This window comes from Otolemur garnettii, unplaced genomic scaffold, assembly GCF_000181295.1.
Source record: "Otolemur garnettii isolate 467f Iridium unplaced genomic scaffold, OtoGar3 scaffold00025, whole genome shotgun sequence".
Taxonomy (NCBI): Eukaryota; Metazoa; Chordata; class Mammalia; order Primates; family Galagidae; genus Otolemur; species Otolemur garnettii.
The window spans coordinates 6,568,018-6,588,018 of record NW_003852420.1 but is presented as its reverse complement, the minus strand read 5'-3'; the positions used below and the strand labels follow the sequence as shown (position 1 = coordinate 6,588,018).

Genomic DNA, 20,001 nt, shown 5'->3' with positions numbered 1-20,001 from the left:
AAAAAAAAAAAAAAAAAAGCAAATAATGGTCTGAGCTTTCAGCAAGTTGAAATCTTCGTGCTAGTGGAAGGTCTTGCCTTGACGTTGATAGCTGCTTCCTGGTCAGGGTGGTGGTTGCTAAAGTTTGGGGTGACTGTGACAGTTTCTTTTAAAAACGGACAACACCTGGATGGAGTTGGAGCATATTCTTCTTAGTAAAGTATCACATGAATGGAGAAGCAAGAATCCAGTGCACTCAATTCTAATATGAAGTCAATAGATGATCTAATACATGCCCACATAGGCGAAAAACGCAAATCAATTCAAGGTGGGGGGAAGGGAATGAGGGAGAGAAGAGGGAGGGGGATGGGTGTGCACCAACTTAATGGGCACAGTGTTAGGGTAGATGGCACAGCTCTGGGGGGCGGGCACGGTTAAAAGAGGGACTTTACCTAAAAATGCAAACATTGTAACCTAATTCTTTGTACCCTCAATTAACCTGAAACAATAAAAAAAAAAAAGTCAATAAAGGGGCAACAAAAGAAGTTTGCCCCGGGCGGCACCTGTGGCTCAAAGGAGTAGGGCGCTGGCGCCATATGTCAGAGGTGGCTGGGTTCAAACCCAGCCCAGGCCAAAAACTGCAAAAAAAAAAAAAAAAAAAAGAAGTTTGCCCCTTTGATTGACTCCTCCTTTCAGGAAAGTTTTCTTACTGGCAAGTGATGCTGTTTGACAACACTTTAGCACACTTGAACTTCTTTCAAAATTGGAGTCAAGCCTTTCAAAGCCTGCGCTGCTATTTCTCAGCTAAGTCGATGTACTATTCTCAATCCTTTGTTGTCATTTCAACAGCATTCACAGCATCTTCACCAGCAGTAATTCCATCTCGAGAAACCACATTCTTTCTTCAGGCTCCACTTCTTATTCTAGCTCTCTTGTTATTTCTACCACATCTACAGTGACCTTCTTCACGGAAGTCTTGAACCCCTCAAAGTCATCCATGAGGCCCGGAACCAACTTCCTCCGAACTCCTGTTCACGTTGATATTCTGACCTCCTCCCATAAGTCACCCTTGTTCTCAGTGGCATCTAGAACAATGACTCCTTTCCAGAAAGTTTTCAACTGACTTTGCCCAGAATCATTAGAGGACTCATTCTATTTAGGAAAGTTAGATACATGGATAAAAACCTGAAAGCTGTGAGAGTTAGCTCAGCTTGTTGCAACTCCTTAATACGGACAGCAGCTGTGGATCTGACTTGGTAAATGACTCAGGTGTCAACTCTAAACCATGAGTTTGACTTCACCCAGAGAAGAGTCATTAATGACTCTTACTTTCATGTGTTTTATATGGCAGGTAAGGTCGGGGAGGCTAAAGATATCTGCTGTTAATCAATCAATGCCTTTGGTGGTTCTCTATTACTGTGTAATAAACCACACCCAAATTTGGAAGCTTAGAATATTATTACTGTCTCTTATGGTCCTGGGGCTCATCTGGGCTTAGGTTGCTGGTTCTTTCTTGGGTTTCTCATGCAGTTGCCAGCAGGCGCCATCTGGGGCTGGAGTCATCTGAAGATTCAGGTGGGCGGGCTCTCCAGGGCAGCTCACATGACTGGCTGTTGACGCTGGCTAAATGCTAAGAGTTCAGCTGGGCCTACTGCCCAGAGCACTCCCTGTGGCCTCTCTGTGTGGTTTGAGCTTTCCACAGCATGGAGCATCTAAGAGCCTGTGTCCCAAGAGGTAGGAAGCAGAAGCTGGTAAATTATTTAAGTGCTATACCTGGAATCGGCCCCGTCACTTCCTCTATGCTTTATTCATCAAACAAGTCTTAGGGCCCAACCAAGTTCAAAGGGTTGGGTGAGTGGCAATGTCACATGGTATAAAAGCACCTCAAATGCTGTTGGCTACGTTGCCTATGATATTATTTCACATTTTTGCAAGTAGTAAATGTAAAGAAGATTTAAGAATAAAGTATTGAAAGAAATATTTTAAAAGATTAAAAAAATACTCCTACAATGCAGAAAGATGAATGTTAAGTAAAATCAGTTCCTTAATTTGGGTTAGTTTCACAGACAAGAGTTTAAACTATGTAAGACATTAGTGGCACTGTAAGCCAGTGAAACAAATGGCACAAATAATGGAATAAATTAACAGGAAAACAAATAATATTAATAACTACAACCATTGTTGTCCAAGGCAGTTTACATCACTGCCTTATCTAACCCTCATGCAGCCCAATGAAATAGGGATCATTGCATCCATTTTTCAGATGAGGAAACTTGCAGAGGTTACAGAGGTTACCTATTTTGCACATGATCCCATAGCTGGCAAGCGCAGGCATGAAAATTAAACCCCAGAATTGCCTGGCTCCGGGGTCAGGACTTTTTGTACTTTACAATACTGCTCATCCAATATACAGGAATGTGATGAAAACAAAGATATGCAAAATGGGTATCAAAATAGTTTTTTCATTTTTTTTTTTTTTGAGGGAGAGTCTCACTCAGTAGCACTGGGGTTGAGTGTCGTGGCGTCACACAGCACCAGCAACCTCAAACTCAGGTGATCCTCTTGCCTCAGCCTCCTGACTAGCTGGGACTATAGGCGCCTGACACAATGCCTGGCTAGTTTTTCTGTTTTTAGTACAGAAGACGTCTAACTCTTGCTCAGGCTTGTGTCAAACTCCTGAGCTCAAGTGATCCACCTGCCTCGGCCTCTCAGAGTGCCAGGATTATAGTCTTAAACCACTGCACTCATCCAAAATCGTTTCTTTCAGAAAGAGAAAGAATGTAACTTTTAAAAGGAGAAAGAATGTAGGAGAAGATGAAAGCCACAGATCTGAACACACACAGTAATCTAGAATGATGGTTGGTACTTCCCGTGTCATTCTTAAGGGTATTTCCCCACCTTCTCCCCACATGTGTTAATTATTCCTCCAGACAGAAAAAACCGTATGTCTCTAGTGACTCCCATAGTATTTCAAAATATACTTGAGATTTTGATTAAATTTTAACAAAAATAACCACATGAGATAGTATATTAGTAGGAAAATACCTGAGGGCACAATTCTTCACCTGAATTTCTCTTTAAGGACACAGAGGCTGCTGTTACACTATTTATGTGATTGATTCTCAGGTTTCCTCAGTAATACTCAGCCTCAGTTCTGTTCAACCAGTTTGCTGTAATTACCTTGGTGTCACAGTAGGATCCCACCATCCTTACGTGACTGCAGTCTCTAATTTAAGTACATCAGCGCAGCAGGCGAGAGGAAACCAGGCATAGTTCAAGCAGGCAGGCCTGCCTGGAGGCTGTAGAAAATGGGAAAGGCTGTCAGTTGGAGAAAACAGGTGCCCAGTCATTAGGCTGGATTGGATTCAGAAGCACCTGTGGCTCCAGGACGCTGAGACAAGCAGTGTCTCAAAAGTTATGGTCGTGGGTGTGTCTGTGCACACGTGCACGCTCAGGAGATGGTAACCACATTCACACGTCTCTTCTAAAGTAGTTAAGTCTGTACCACTCATGGGGACTCGCCCTTTACCCTCTAGGGGTTTGCAGCTGACAGAGCAGGTTCCCCTAGACGTATCTTAAGTGGAAATGTAGAATTGCCATTGGAAGTTCAAAATCTTGGTTACAGATTTAGTCATGGAAAGAGCATTGTACCAAGAATCAGGAAACACATCAGTCTAAACCTTGTTCTGTGACCTCAGACAAATCTAATTATATCTCTGTATCTACTTCTTCATCCGTAAGTGAAGACAGATGCTGAATTAGATGTTTCTAAGACCTATTCCAGCTCCTCAAATCCTTCCTTCCTGCCCAAGGCAATGACCTACTCTTTGTTTTGGGGGGAGGTATTTTTGTTTTGTTTTTTTGTTTTTTTTTTTTTGAGTCAGAACCCCAAGCTGTCCCCCTGGGTAGAGTGCCGTGGCATTACAGCTCACAGCAACCTCCAACTCCTGGACTCTAGTGAGTCTCCTGCCTCGGCCTCCCAAGTAGCTGGGACCACAGCCGCCCGCCACAACACCCGGCTATTTTTGGGTTGCAGCTGTCATTGTTGTTTGGCAGGCCCGGGCTGGGGATTCGAACCCGCCACCTTAGGTGTACGTGGCTGGCTCCTTAGCCGGTTGAGCTATAGGCGCCGAGCCATATTTTGGTTTTTTTTAAGAGACAGTCTCACTTTATCACCCTTGGTAGAGTGCCATGGCATCACAGAAACCTCAAACTCCTGGGCCCAGGTGATTCTCTTGCCTCAGCCTCCGGAGTAGCTGGGACTACAGGCGCCCGCCACAATGCCTGGCTATTTTCTTGTTGCAGTTTGGTTGGGGCTGGGTTCAAACCCGCCACCCTCGGTATATGGGGCCGGTTCCCCACCCACTAAGCCACAAGTGCCATGGGGGAGGAGGCGTAGAGGGGAGGGTGTTTTTTAATCATCTACCTCTTGCAGGGAGGGGCATCCAAGCTTCAGCCCACAGACCGCATCCAGATTTTGTGAGGACATTTTTTTTTTCGCTAATCAGCTTTCCTTAGTGTTTGTAAGGAAACTAAGGGCTTCCTTAGTGTTTACTGTGTGGCCCAAGACAACTCTTCTTCTTCCAATGTGCAGCAGAGGAAAAATAAAAGGTTGGACACCCGGGCATCCCTTCATCAGAATATCAGCTTCAGAAAAGGAAAGGGTCTATTTCTCACAGTCACCCTCCTCTGCCTGGAGCAGCACTTTGCAGAAAAAGTCTTTCAAGGAACTCCGACCACAAGATACTGCTACTTAAAACACACCACTGTTTTATTATGACTTAATTTATAGATTACCATTGATGAATACAGCACATCAGAAATATTACAATGGGAATAAATGCATCTTAGAATCTGTGAAATAGTTTCTCATTTAGTCCTCTTCCTGCATTCTCTCTTGCACATTTTAAACATGCTTTTAAGGAAATACCTATAATCCTCACGGCTCTGCTCATTTGCCTTGTGAGTTCATTCTCAGAAATTATTTCACTATTTTTTTTTTTTAACAAGAAAGTTCTCGGCAGCACCTGTGGCTCAAGGAGTAGGGCACCAGCCCCATATACCGGAGGTGGTGGGTTCAAACCCAGCCCTGGCCAAAAACTGCAAAAAAAACAAGAAAGCTGTCCCAAAGAAATAGCAGAAGATGTTAACAAATGGAAGAATATGCCATGCTTTTATCTGGGAATAATCAACATCATTAAATGTCCCTACTACCCCAAGCAGTCTACAGAGTTAATGTAATCCCCATACAGCACCAACATCATAATTTGAAGAACTTAAAAAAATAGTGCTTCATTTAATATGGAACAAGAAAAAAACCCACATAGCCAATATGATTTCTAGAAATAAAAACAAATCTGGAGGCAGATTTTAGATGTTACCAGACTTTAGGTTATACTACAAGTCTACAGTGATCAAAACAGCCTGGTACTGGCACAAAAATAGAGATATGGATATGTGGAATAGAATAGAGAATCTGGAGATGAACCCAGCCACATATAACCATTTGATCTTTGATTAACCAAACAAAAGCAGGCACTGGGAAAAGAATCCTTACTTTATAAATGATGCTGAGAGAACTGTTTAGCCACTTTGGAGAAGACTGAAACTGGACCCACACCCCTCACCGCTGACAAAAATGGACTCTTGCTGGATAAAAGATTTGAGTCTAAGACACAAACAATAAAAATTCTAAAAGAGAATGTGAGGGAAATACTTGACAATATTGTCCTGGGAAAAGATTTTATGAAGATTTTATTCCCCAGGCAATTGCAGCAACACCATATATAAATAAATGGGATTTGATCAAGCTAAAAAGCCTCTGCACAGCTAAGAGTACCACAACCAAAGCAAACAGCCAGCCTTCAGAATAGGAGAAGTTTTGTTTTTTTGGGTTTTTTTGGTTTTTTTAGAGACAAAGTCTCACTTTATTGCCCTTGGTAAAGTACCGTGGCATCACAGCTCACAGCAACCTCCAGCTTTTAGGCTTAGGTGATTCTCTTGCCTCAGCCTCCCGAGTAGCTGGGACTACAGGTGCCCGCCACAATACCTGGCTATTTTTTTGTTGCAGTTTGGCCGGGGCTGGGTTTGAACCCGCCACCCTCAGTATATGGGGCCAGCGCCTACCCACTGAGCCATAGGTGCCACCCGAGAAGATCTTTGCATGTTACAAATCTGGCAAAGGGCTAATAAGTAGAATCTACAGAGAACTCAAATTAACAAGAAAAGAGCAAGCAACCCCATTTTCAAGTGAGCAAGAGACTTGAACAGAAACTTCTCTGAAGATGACTGGCCAAATAGCCAGCAAACACATGAAAAAATCATCTTTAAGCATCAGAGAAATGCCAATTAAAACCACTCTGAAATATCACCAAACTCCAGTAAGATTAACCCACATCACAAAGTCCCAAATCTGCAGATGCTGGTGTGCATGTGGAGAGAAGGAAATACTTCTACACTGCTGATGGGATTGCAAACTAATACAGCTATTATGGAAAGAAATACAGAGAATTCTGAAAGAACTAAAAGTCCACCTTCCATCTGGTCTCACAATTTCATTACTTTGTATTTGCCCAGAAGAACAAAAATCATTTTACCCCAAAGACATTTGCATCAGAATGTTCATTGCAGTTAGATTCACAGTTGCCAAGTGGAAGCAGCCCAAATGCCCATCAACCCATGAACGGATTAACAAACTCTGGTGTATGTATCCTAGGGAATACTATTCAGCCATAATAAAAGGTGGAGACTTTACATCTTTTATGTTTACCTGGATGGAGTTGAAACACATTCATCTAGTAAAGTATTTCAAGAATGAAAAAAAAATATTCAGTGTACTCAGTACTAATATGAAACCAATATACAAACAACTACATGCCACCCGCCCACACAGATGGTAAATCACAAATATAGTCTGGCCAGGGGGAGGGGAGGGAAGAGGAGGGAAAGAGGAGGGAGGGAGGAGGGAGGGCGATTGGCAGATCTCACCTAATGTGCACAATGTGAGGCTGCTCAGGATCCCCCCTAGATGGAGGGCTCAACTACAACTTGGATTTTACTTAAAAGTGAAAACAATGTAATCTAAAAATCTGTACCTTCATATCAATTTGCAATTTAAAAAAAAAAGAGGTTGATATACCAGGGGGAAAAAAAGAAAAAAACAAACCATTTCTGCTTGCCTCATTCTGCTATCTGTGGATTTCTCAGGATCATCTGAGTTACTGCAAATGGAGATGGTATGAATCCAAATCTCACCTCAGCATGAGGCACATTTTCTTATGGATGATCTTTTTTTCACTGACACCTTGGGTGGATACTAGATGTCATGTTCCGGGACCCATGGACAGAGTGTGTGTGCCTCCTTTCACAGCTTCGGCCACCCTCCTGGGCCACCAGCTTTAGTTAGTACCCATTTCCAGCCCCCCTCCTAGCTGAGCCTGATGAATGAGTCCCAAGTCTTTTAAACCTAAGCCAGGAGACACAGGTTTTGCAGAAGTAATACAATCCTTGTAAACATCTAGGGTCTTCTGTTTCTATACCGTACCACTGCAGCCCACAAGTCATCATGCCCATAAAATTCAAGTGGGCGTTTTAATCTCTTTTAAAATTATCCAGTGTACTTTTTGCTTAGATCTTCTTGCTTTTTCTAGGTGTCATGAAAGGTCAAAATGCCCTTTTATGAATCATGATATTTCTGAGGTGTTTGATGCTTTTAAGAGTTAGTGTATTGGAATGGGAGTAGCCATTCACTCAAGAAAAAATTGTTAAGTGTCCAGCATGGCAAATACCATTTTGGGTACAAGAAAAATAATAAATAACAGAATATGTTCCTTGGTCTTGAATAGGCAGGGTTTTAACTGTAAAAAAATGACATATTTAAATGGCCCCATTTCTTTTAGCATCCTTGTTCTCTGAAAGTGATTATGTTCTACCCAAGACTATGACCAAGGTCTGATTGCTTGGCAGTAATTTGGCTTTGTGGGTTTTCCTTTTGTCCTTTATGCAGCTGACCAAGAGGAGGAAGCTCATCCTGAATTCAAATTTGGAAATGAACTTTCTGCCGATGACTTGGGTCACAAGGAAGCTGTTGCAAATAGCGTCAAGAAGGTCAGGGTCTCTGTTTCCCTTTTCTTTCATGATTCTCAAGAGGTAGCAGATGTTGTTCATGAAATTTTGGAAATGGGACGACTACAAGGGAATGAAGTAGCTTATAATTCTTTTTTTGTGTTACATAGGATAAAAGTCTCTGCTGGGTGGCCAGAGCATGGCACACATACAAGATTAAATCTAAAAGGACGGCTAAATCACTCATTAGTCAGGCCTAGGGTTCACCATGCCCCATTTGGCCAGTGTCTTTTAAATATTATCACTGATCACATTATCATACGTAGCTCAGGTGACAACAACAACATCCTAGTGGCAGGGATTAGCCTGTTGAAATCATCAGAAAGACGACCGTTGAATATCCCAGGTCAAGCCCTCATTACAAGTCCCACCAGTTAGATATCTTCCTCCTATTGTAGAATAAACCTAAAAATATTTCCAACCATTCAGCCAAGAAAAATAAGTTATAATAAATAATTACATTGTGCCTACTATTCGTCAGGCATAGACTAAGCCATAAAGACATAAAAGAATCAAAACATTGTGTTCTGCATTTAGACTGTTTGAAACTTCCTATCATTTTGGGAAGGAGTTAGTAAACAGCAAAGAAGTCAACAGTCAAATAGTTTTTAATCACAACTTGTGATAAATGCTATATTGAAAGTAAAAATAAGCACTGAAATAGAGACTAATGAGAATAATGAGCAGGGAGGAATAAGGAAACCAGAGCCCAAAGGGGTGAGAAGCATCGGCCCTACTCAGAGATAGAGGACTAACTTTCCGGGCAGAGGGACCACCACCACCACCACAAAAACAATATGGGTAAAGAGTGGACTGAATGAGAGGTAGAGAGAGACAGGGTGAGATGGAGGAGGTAGTGGGAACTAGGTGACGAAGAAGGAGTCTGGAGTGTGTTTGCAAATGGTGGGAAATGGTGCTGTAGAGTGGGAATTATTAGTCTTGCAGGACAGAGAAGGATAGCTGCCTGCACATTCCTTGAGAAAGTGAGAGTAGACAGAATGGTGGTGATGTGAAGGTGTGAACCTGGATGGGACCAGAGATACTTGATCAGTGAGGACAGTGAATGAACTTTCAGGTAGTAGATATGTTTGGTGATAGGAAGATGGAGAGTATTTATCTGATGAGCAAAGCGAAAGGAATATTGCCATTAAACCCTACCTTTTCTGATATAGGGAATTACGGCAACTGTGACTACTTTGAGAATATTGCATGCCTACTAAGACTCAACAGTGTTACTTTACTATGTAAAGCCTTCATCAATAATGTCTTACTCAGTTTGGGATGCTATACAAACTAAAAAAATACCATAGACTGATTGGCTTAAACAATAGGTTATTATTTCTCACAGCTGTAGGGGCTGGGGAGTCTTAGATCAGGGGGATAGACAAATCAGTTCTAGTGAGGGCTCTCCTCTGGTTTTGTCTTCAGGTAGGCAGAGAATGAGGAAACCAGCTATGTCTGTCTCTTTTGATAAGGACACTAATCCCATGCTGAGGGCCCCACCCTCATGACCTAATGACCTCCCAAAGGCCCCACCTTCAAGTGCCACCACTTGGGGTTTAATTTTTCCCCATATGAATTTGAAGGGGGTAGGAGACATTCAGTCCATAGCAAACACCTAGGCATGAATGCTGAATTCCTGGAAGGTGGCTGTTCATGCTTGCTGCCCTTTACATCTCAGGAGAGGTGGCCCTGTTGATTTTTTATTACCAAAGCCCCTTGACTAAAGCACTAATTATGTTATCATAATGAAGCATCTAAGTAGGCTAAGACTGTCAGCAAGGGAGGGAAATATTAAGATTAGCTTTTTGGGCAGCGCCTTTGGCTCAAAGGAGTAAAGCACCGGCTCCATATGCCAGAGGTGGCGGGTTCAAACCCAGCCCCAGCCAAAAATTAAAAAAAAAAAAAAATTAGCTTTTCTGATGTATAAAACAGTGAGGTCAGCATATTATTTTAGTACTGGCTTCTGTCCAGGGGCTTATGTCCTAATAACAAATAGAGAGTAATTTCTATTCATTTAAATATTTACATATCATTACTAATAAATTTGGAATTTTGCCCTTTAGAGAAGTAAACAAATTATTTTTCCTGCTCTAATTTAGGCCTCAGATGACCTTGAACATGAAAACAACAAAAAGGTAACAAAATAATTCCCTTGTGCACTTTGTTTTCATCATGAGACATCCATAGGTGGCCCTCTAATGTTGAGCATTTTGTACTGAGTGGTGGTGTTACACTGCCTCCCCTTAGCCCATGAAATAAATGTAAGGCCATTTATAGGCATAATATTTGCATGTATGATGCATCTAATTAAAAGAGTCTTCAAAGGAAATAACTAATTATGGTAATAAAATGATTAAATCCTGATTTGATAAAATCACAAAAATAGGGCAGAGTACTATGATTTTCCTAAAAATAGGTGTTAAGTGCAGTAAGGCATTTTTTTAGTTAGAGTTAGGGATTTCATTCCTAGAATAGGGCTACATTGTCACTGGCATATTGACTTTAGAAATAAAAATGGCCTAACAGGTCATCAAATCCATATTATATTATAATAGAAAGGCTGATCTTGATTGTGACTACACCAACATTCAGAAAGATCATTAGTTAATTTCATACTGCATATCTTCTATAATTTTTATTTGATGTTACTAGATACTAGCTTTATTGTAAGGAAGGTAAAGATACATTTTTCAGTTTCTTTTATCTTCAGAGTTTTTCAGGTTGATCAAAGTGGTCTGACTTATGCTTTATTGTATAGTAATGAGAATGATAAGAGCCACAGGCAGAAATTTGCCTTATAACTTGATAGTCATACATCAGAGCTTCAGAAAATACTGCCTTGCTATCTGTGGGGTCTTATTTAGAGTGAGACCCTATCTTCTCATTGTCCAAACATTTTGAAACAATTTATGTTTCAATACATATGATAGTCGTCCTCTCCCAACATGCTGTGAGTATAATGTTTTTGTCTACTAGGACTTCATAAGGTATTAGAGTAACCGTGCACAGATTGACTGGCAATTGGTCGCTGCTGTTTGTTGGTTAAGTTATTTGAATCCTCAGGCCCTCAGGCTTCTCATGTGGACATTGGGTAGGATTGTAATCCTCACTACACATCACTGACAGTAATGAGACTGACTGTGCTTGCAAGAATTTGTCTTAACGCCAGCCACATAGTACTTGAATTATTTATTATCATTAAATATACAAGGAGGGAACAGACCATGACCTCTGCCCATGTTTGGTGAAGAAGGGGGTCCAGACATAGGAAGAAAATGATGAAAACAAAAACAAAACCAAGTTACTTTATTTGAAAATGTATCTCAGGCTTTTATTGGTGAAATAGGTTTGATGATTTAGAAGCTCAGATTGCTCAATCATCAGTTATGACGAAGAGTCTGACCATTTCTTTTAATTCATAGGATTATATTATGTGACTAGGCAGTTATCCAACTAGATTCAATCTATGTAGGAAATTTAGCTTTCAAAGTTCTCCACAAAAATGTTGATCGCTTTTGAAGGTATTATTTTTATTGTCAGTTTTGGCTTTTTCTGATTTATCCAAGAAATAAACTAAAATAATTTATTATTTTTCCCTATGCAACATAATGCTAGTTCCATATTTCCTATGTAGCTAGTTATCAGATAATTTTAAGAATAAGCACTTTAAAAAGAAATGCCATAAACTACTTAAGGCCTAAATGCTAGGGAAGTGCCACTATGCAGTAATACTCCCAGACCAGCAGCGTCATTAGCTGGGAACGAGGTAGGGGAATACAAATTGGGGGGCCTCACTCCAGAATCACTTCAACACAAACTGAGGGCCCAGAAATCTGAGCTTCATTTAACAGGTCTTCAAGGTATTTCTGATGCTCACTAAAGTTTGAGAATCACTGTTTTTGACTTTTCACCTCAGTTTGCGAAAATATGAACGATAATACCTGCTGTATACACAGGTATCTCACAGCAGTACTGTGAGTCCCGGGATAGTTTCTTGAATATTTTAAAGTCTTTTGAAAATCTAAAGTTGTTAAGTCATATACACATAGAGTGTGAACACATTAATGCATATGTGGGGTACAATGTGTTGGTTTTCTTTTTATACAATTTGGAGTGTTTACATCCACCTAATCTTAATAAAAGGGGGAAAAATAAATAAAATATATGAAGAATAAAAAAAGAAGAAAATCTAAAGTTGTCCTAAAAATGTCAGAGAAGCTTAATATTTTATTCTCACCTCCTTTTACATTATTTGGAGGGACAATAGACCATAACTTTTTGAAGTATTCATTAGCATAACTGGGGAAGAAAAGGATCTTGACCCTTCCATGCGTGTATGTAAGCCATCTTTTGAAAGGAAGTCTGCAGTATGTATCCGTGAGTCCCACTGATGTCAGCGACTTGTTTGTTATCTTCCTTGCACTTGCAGGGCCTGGTCACAGTAGAAGATGAGCAGGCGTGGATGGCATCTTATAAATATGTGGGTGCTACCACTAACATTCACCCGTATTTGTCCGCAATGATCAACTATGCCCAGCCTGTCAAGTTTCAAGGTTTCCATGTAGCCGAAGGTAACACCAGAGGTTAAATGCAATAGCCTGTTTTGGTCTGCTTTTCTTTTCTTTAATGGTGCCTATGAGATATGAGCCGACTTGTTGATGTTATCTTTCTGGTCCTGAGGTCTGTTTCAGCTCACCTTATTTTTGTTTCACAAGCCATATAGCCATGCACCCTTAGAATGCAGTGACGAGCTAATGTTGCCAGTTGCAATGTTGTCATTCCCCACTTTACCCACAAGGTGGCTCTTAGAGACTGGATTTGTCTAAACTCGCGCTCCAGGTGCTTTTACAGCACTTCTTTTTATCAAAATTTGGTCTCCAAATGTCTTTGTTATAAAATAATTTTTTTTTTTGCAGTTTTTGGCCAGGGCTAGGTTTGAACCTGCCACCTCTGGCATATGGGGCTGGTGCCCTACTCCTTTGAGCCACCAGCACCGCCCGTGTAAAATAATTTTTGATCATCTGGATATATACCTAGTAGAAGAATTGCAGAATCAAACAGTAGGTCTGCTTTTAGTTCCTTGAGTGTTGGCCAAACTTTTTCCCAAAAAAGTCGTATTATCTTTCATTGCCTCCAGCAGTATAGAAGCATTCCCTTCTCTCCACATCCACGCCAACGTCTGTAGTTCGGGGATTTTGTGATGTGGGCTAATCTTACTGGAGTTAGATGATATCTCAAAGTGGTTTTGATTTGCATTTCTCTGATGATTAAGGATGATGAGCATTTTTCCATGTGTTTGTATGCCATGCAGCTGTCTTCATCAGAGAAGTTTCTGTTCAAGTCTCTTGCCCACATAGAAATGGGGTTATTTGTTCTTTTCTATACCCAGATGATCAAAAATTATTTTACAAGACATATGCACCACAATGTTTATTGCAGCCCAATTCATAATAGCCAAGACATGGAAATAGCCCAAGTGCCCATGGACCCATGAATGGATTAACAAACTGTGGTATATGTATACCATGGAATACTATGGAGTCATAAAAAAGATGGAGACTTCACATCTTTTATGTTTACCTGGATGGAGCTGGAATATATTCTTCTTAGTAAAGTATCTCAAGAATGGAAAAACAAGTATCCAGTTTACTCAATACCACTACAAAATCAATATATAATCACCTACACACTCATATAATGGCAAAACACAACTATAGTCCAGAAAGTAGAAGGGAGAGGAGAGAGAAGGGAGGGGAGGGGAGATATGGGAGGAGGGAGAGTATTTGGGGGGACCTCACCTAATGTGCATGATGCAATGGTACATTTCAAAACTATTAAGAAATGAGTATAATTGTGATGGATGTGTTACTTAGTTTAATGTAAGCATTTCACATTGTATATCGACGTAGTACCCTGAACCCCATAAATACATCAATGTACTAAGTTTTGATTTAATAAAAAATAATTTTAAAAATGTGGTCTCCAAAAACATAGAAAGTATTTATAAAACTTTTCATAATCATTTCTGGGCCAGAGAGGCCATCACCATCATTGTCATCAAAAAATACATATTTTAGCGGTGGCTGTGGCTCTTGGAGTACACACAGTTTGTTTAATGATTCCAAATTTAATTCGGTACAGTTACAGGTATGATAGTGTACCCTTGGCCTTGAAGTCCTTGTGATTCAATGTAATTATTTTCATTGCTTGTCTTTCTCTGAGGGTTTGGTGGCAAGGTTTCTGAATCCATTTTTTAATTTTTTTTTAACAGAACGCAATATTCATTATAACATGTCTTCTTTTAATGAATCAGTTGGTCTTGGCTACCTGAAGACACATGCAATTGAGTTTGTAAAGTATCCTTATGTATCGAGTGGAGCAACTGGTGGGTGTGCTTTTGGTTTGGAAGAAGTCTCTGAAACAGATACCTGGCTATTATATAATTTTTGTTATAGAGCTAATAGCATGATATATGTAAACAACCAGGGCAGCTGTGACACAGTCTGCCCAAATGAGAATTGCTTTTATAACCCACACAGTGAACTTTGATTTTTCTCTTAAGCATCATTTATAAATGTGAAATTCGCTCCATGCCATCTACATGTTTGTCCTGTTGGCCTTGACCTTCGTTGTTTTAGCTCTTTGGTGTTTATTTATCTCTTCCCTGGTACTCTTTGTTTTCCCTGTTTTTCCTTAATAAGTCACACAGTTACAACAAACGGCAAATGAGTCGCATTTACCCCAAGGGAGGCCGAGTCGATTCCAGTAATTACATGCCTCAGATTTTCTGGAACGCTGGCTGCCAGATGGTTTCACTGAACTATCAAACCCCAGGTAGGAGCTGATGTCCAGTGACCCCAAATTCCATGGGAACACTTTGACAGGATGGTGCCAGAGTTGCCGTCAGTTGGCTGTGGGCATTTTACAAGGAAGCAGACATATGGCAAAACAATGTGTTGTTGGATTATATAATGGTGAGAAATTAAAAACCCAAAATAGAGCAATCAAACAATGGTAGAAGATAGTATGTTGTGATTTCAATTTAATCCCTTTCATAAATGCCATGACTATTCTGCTAAACTTTATCCCCTACTTTAGAATATTTCTAATTTTCTTTCCTTTTAGATCAAACTTGTTGTCTCTGTTTCCAGAGGCAGAAATAAGTAAGAAGAATTTGATTATATTTGTGTAGCAGCTGTGACTCTTTTGTACTTTGGAAAATACTCTGACTAGTGTGACCATTCAGTAAATATCAATGACACAGTGGCATTTCACCATAAAAGTACAGAATAGTATGGAGTAAACTCCACTAAACAGGCTGTGTTAAGGACTTACACATTCTTAGAGTCAACTAATGGATAACTTGATCCACCAAAGTGTACTCAAAAGATAGGTTTCCAAGATACCGGGTGGCCATAAAGTTTGCATACAATTAAAATAGACAGTTATTTATCTCTTCCCTTTAAGTTGTCTATTAAAATAGACAAGTATTTGAATTGCATGCAAACTTTATGGCCACCCTGTATGATGATTTTTTTTTCTTTCTGGAAAAAGAGGAGTCAATATTGATAAATGCATAAACAAAGTTTTAAAAGTTTCTAAGGTTTTCCATAAACCTAGAGTCATAACATTAAGATTAAAGATAACAAAATAGAAATGGAATGGATAGAAATATGTCACAAAGCCCATTCACTTTATATGATTGATACTGCACCGTAGTTCTTAAGGGTGGTAAAATAAAAATCTCTTTTCTTCAAACCCCGAATCTCTTTTTCCCCCTTCAGTTTTTTGCTATGTAAGGACACCTCCCGTGCGTCCCAGTGTGAGGACCTTTTCCTTTTCCAGTCCATGCTTTGAGAATCTGCAGCCACCTTGTTTCCTAATATCTGGACTGCGTGAAAGATGTTTTGACTTTCGTCCCTTTGACATGAGTGTGATGGGCTATACATGCTACCCCTGGATGGCGCCTCCCTTGGACCCTGAAGGTCCTCTTGCTGAAGTCACCATTCTGCCCAGTGTCCCCACAACACTCTGCTGATTAGAGTCAAGTTAGTTTTGACCTTTGGTTGTGTGCTTACAATTAAAAAGGCTAAAGTAAGGCTCAGGTTACATTCTCAGTTGTCAGGGAGTCCAGAATAGGGATTAAATGATCCTAAACCAGTTTATTCACTAGGCCAGCTAACATTTGATTCTATAATGTTTGGTTTAACCACATCATGTTGAAGAAGGAAAAAAAATCCATCAGTTTACACATTTTTTTGCTGATAAGAAGAAAGAAGATGTTACCCACCAGCAAGAGAAAAATCCTAAGCCATGCCCCGCCACTGTAGACCCCACCCGAAGAATTCCTCCCAAAGCTCACCCTGGGAACAGCCAACAATTTGTGTGTGATACCTAGTTCATTACTGAAACTGTTCAGTGGAGTTTTGAATTCACACTGACCCTGGTAGATATGTTCAGAGATTCTAGCATGATCTTTATGAAAACACATTTTATGTTTCATTTAAATTAAAAATGAGGTCATCACAATATGAAAGAAATCACTGTGTGTCTTCAGACAGATCCAGGGTATCATGTAGTATTAGAGAGGGACCTTTGGATCAAGGAACACTCTGATTTCCTTTGTTTAAAATCACCCCATCAGGACTTTCTTTGTCCGGGAGACAAGATGCTAAATTATTTTTGTCTCTTGACAGATTTAGCGATGCAATTGAATCAGGGAAAATTTGAGTATAATGGATCGTGCGGGTGAGTAATGTGATTTAAACTGTTGTCATCTCTTTTCAGAACTCCATACTACACCTGTAATGAAACCCTGTCACTTTTAATTAGGGGCTGCAGAATTTATTCTGGGTTTGAAGGATGAGATAGAAACAAATTAAGTCCCTGGGTTGATTATATTTGCAAATATACATTTATCTACCCCATTCATCTTAAGCAGGGTTTTTTAAAACCACAACTTAAGCAGTTCATCATATAAGCTATAGAGTTTAATTCTCTCACTTTAAAATCAGTAGGAGTTTTTTTATATCTGGGCCAGGTAATGATCCCTGCTCGCTTGGACGTTACCCTGGGCCCTAGGCATTAAATATGTGTATTTTACCTGGGACAAATAGAAGTGAAGTTAATTTCACATATAATGAAGTTGTGGGTATCAAGTTGAATTTAATTCAGTGGGAATAAACCTTTGCCCTGTATTGATTTTTTTGCTTGTCTTGTAAAATAGCAGTCATCAAAGGCTAATGCTGTGAATATTGTTGTAGTTTACTTAAATAACACTCTTTAAAATTTGTGAACCAGGAGTTGAAATAGGAAATGTTAATTCCACTGAAACGCTGAAAGGCAAAGTGAAAACGTGCAGTTAGAATTCTGTAGAGATTTTTTTTAAAAACCCTGTGTGGCTGTTTTCATCCCAGGCATCTGTCCCCACGCAGCACTATGCCTAGTCCCAGACCGCTGCCCAGAAGCCTCTGGACTAGTTCAGCGCATCCCATCTCATTATGCTCCTGTTAGCACCGTAGTGCACCTGCTTGGCTATCTTAATTTTTATCACTGAAAACAGACAGTTAAGATAAAGATTCTTAGCAGTTGTGGATTCAGAATTCGGATTTTTTTTTTTTTGAGACAGAGTCTCATTGTGTCGCCCTCGGTCGAGTACCATGGCATCACAGCTCACAGCAACCTCAAATTCCTGGGCTTAAGTGATTCTCTTGCCTCAGCCTCCCAAGTAGCTGGGATTACAGGCATCTGCCACAACACCCAGCTATTTTCTTTGGTTGTAGTTGTCATTGTTGTTTGGCAGGCCTGGGCTGGGGTCGCACCTGCCAGCTCTGGTGCCTGTGGCTGGTGCCCTAGCTGCAGAGCTACAGGCGCCAAACCTGGAATGGCTCTTTAAAGTACACACTCCGTCCATCAGCCTGCGTGGGGGACGGTTCTCTTGCCAGTGTGGACATAGGTGCAGCTGACCCATACCACCCCCCCATACATACCTGAAGTGTCCACTACATTTCCCTCTACTATGTGCTTTGAAAGAAATAAAAATTATGTAGTTAGGAAGAAAAAGATCTGGATTACCATTTCAGAATTTGGTTAAAGCTGTTTTGTGACTAAGGGTTCATAACCAGGGGATTTTGCACATACATTGCTCCGTAGGCATCCCCCCTTTTCCACTGTTAGTGGTGGGCTAGCCAGTGAGGACCCTAGGTTGGGGGTCTGAAGACACAGGTTTGCGTGTAGCTCCCGGCTTCTCTGAGTACTGGCTGTGTCATCTTGGGCCGGCGTGTCAGACTCTGAACCTTGATTCCTCGCTTTATAAAATGAAGACAGCAACACCTGCTAGACCAGGGTTTGGTGTGTTCAAAGCAAAGGAGACTGTGTCTCTCCCTGAACAAGAGGGGGAACTAACAGACTTTCTCTTTGACTAAAACTGAGTTTTTCCTGACTAGGCCCAGCCTTGGCTTCCCTCTCTACCACTGTAGAATGTAGTTTGAGCATGAATCCTGCTACACCAGTTTAGGCCCAGTGCACCACCCTTGGCATCTGCCCACCTGCTATGTCTTATCACTGTGGCCTACCTTCAGCAATAATCGCACCAAATCCCTTTAGCCAGAAACCCCTTGTCCTTGGCAGTTTTCCTCTTAGCAGCTCTCCATTCACTCACCCCCACCCTGCTCCTCGGTTATAAATCCCTACTTGTCCTTGATGGAATCAGGCTCATGCCCACTGTTGTCATGGCCTCCCTTGAATGAAGCCTGCCGTACCATTTTTTAACAAGTGTGTGCCTAATTTTTTTTTCTTTAACAATCATGACAGCCCAGTAAGGTTGAACAAAGGAGTGTCTATGCACATACTTCAGGAACTGCAAATTTCTGTGCAAAAGTGAGGTTTAGGAAAAGCTTAAGACTTTACGATCCATCACACTTGGAAACAAGGCAAAACCCAGTGAGTGTTCTGTTCAGATCGAGCCTTCAAGAAGCCCAGGGAGGCAAGGGCAGCATCCAGAGTTCACACATGACCTGTCAGGATGACTGTGCTCACTTCTCTAGCCCTGCAGTGGCCCCGTGACGCTTAAGCAGTTTCCATGCCCACCTCGGCAATCCCAGGGTAACCCAGGCAGTGTGGCTTGATGCAGGGACAGAAAGGGTTCCAGCTGTGTATTTAGTGAGTTTCTTTCCAGTAGTTTCTGCCTTACCGCTGTTACCATGTTCGGTGTCTCCCTCTCTACACCGTTGCTCATTTGAAAATGCGTTTGTTTATTTTTTAAAAACCTTCACGAACTAGGACAATGCTCTACTTGAGCTGGAATTCTCTGTTTGAGGGGATGTGACCAAAGTGTAGGTCTCACCAGACAGACTGAAAATACACCCTGTGCCTCCAGCTTGACCAGGCCTTGGCGATACTGCCCAGCCTGTGTCCCATGCTGTCCTATCCCCACGCCCAGCTGTCACCCACAAGAGAAAGAGAAGTATATGTCCTCACCTGTCAGCCTCTGTGATGGTAGATGTAGGGCCTGCACCATACAGGAGCGTGTGTCCCTGGGGCGCAGCCAGCCGGGGCACGGCTAGCCAGGGCACAGACAGCCGGGGCACAGACAGCTGGGGCACGGCCAGCCGGGGCACAGACAGCCAGGGCACGGCCAGCCAGGGCATGGCCAGCCGGGGCACAGACAGCCGGGGCATAGACAGCCGGGGCACAGACAACTGGGGCATGGCCAGCCGGGGCACAGCCAGCCAGGGCATGGCCAGCCAGGGCACGGCCAGCCGGGGCACAGACAGCCAGGGCACAGACAGCCAGGGCACAGCCAGCCGGGGCATAGACAGCCGGGGCACAGACAGCCAGGGCACAGCCATCCGGGGCACAGACAGCCGGGGCACGGCCAGCCGGGGCACAGCCAGC

At 41.6% G+C, this 20,001-nt stretch overlaps 1 protein-coding gene across 1 annotated transcript in view; it reads left to right on the top strand.

Moving 5' to 3' along the window:
• The window catches only part of PLCB4 (phospholipase C beta 4), a 402,004-nt gene that overhangs the window by 329,298 nt on the left and 52,705 nt on the right, over window positions 1-20,001 (top strand). Inside the window, exons 19-24 of the mRNA XM_003788017.1 lie at window positions 7,985-8,085; window positions 10,206-10,241; window positions 12,536-12,677; window positions 14,378-14,462; window positions 14,816-14,940; window positions 16,803-16,854. Of these exons, the coding sequence (XP_003788065.1) occupies window positions 7,985-8,085; window positions 10,206-10,241; window positions 12,536-12,677; window positions 14,378-14,462; window positions 14,816-14,940; window positions 16,803-16,854 (541 nt within the window). The remainder of the gene's footprint in view (window positions 1-7,984; window positions 8,086-10,205; window positions 10,242-12,535; window positions 12,678-14,377; window positions 14,463-14,815; window positions 14,941-16,802; window positions 16,855-20,001) is intronic.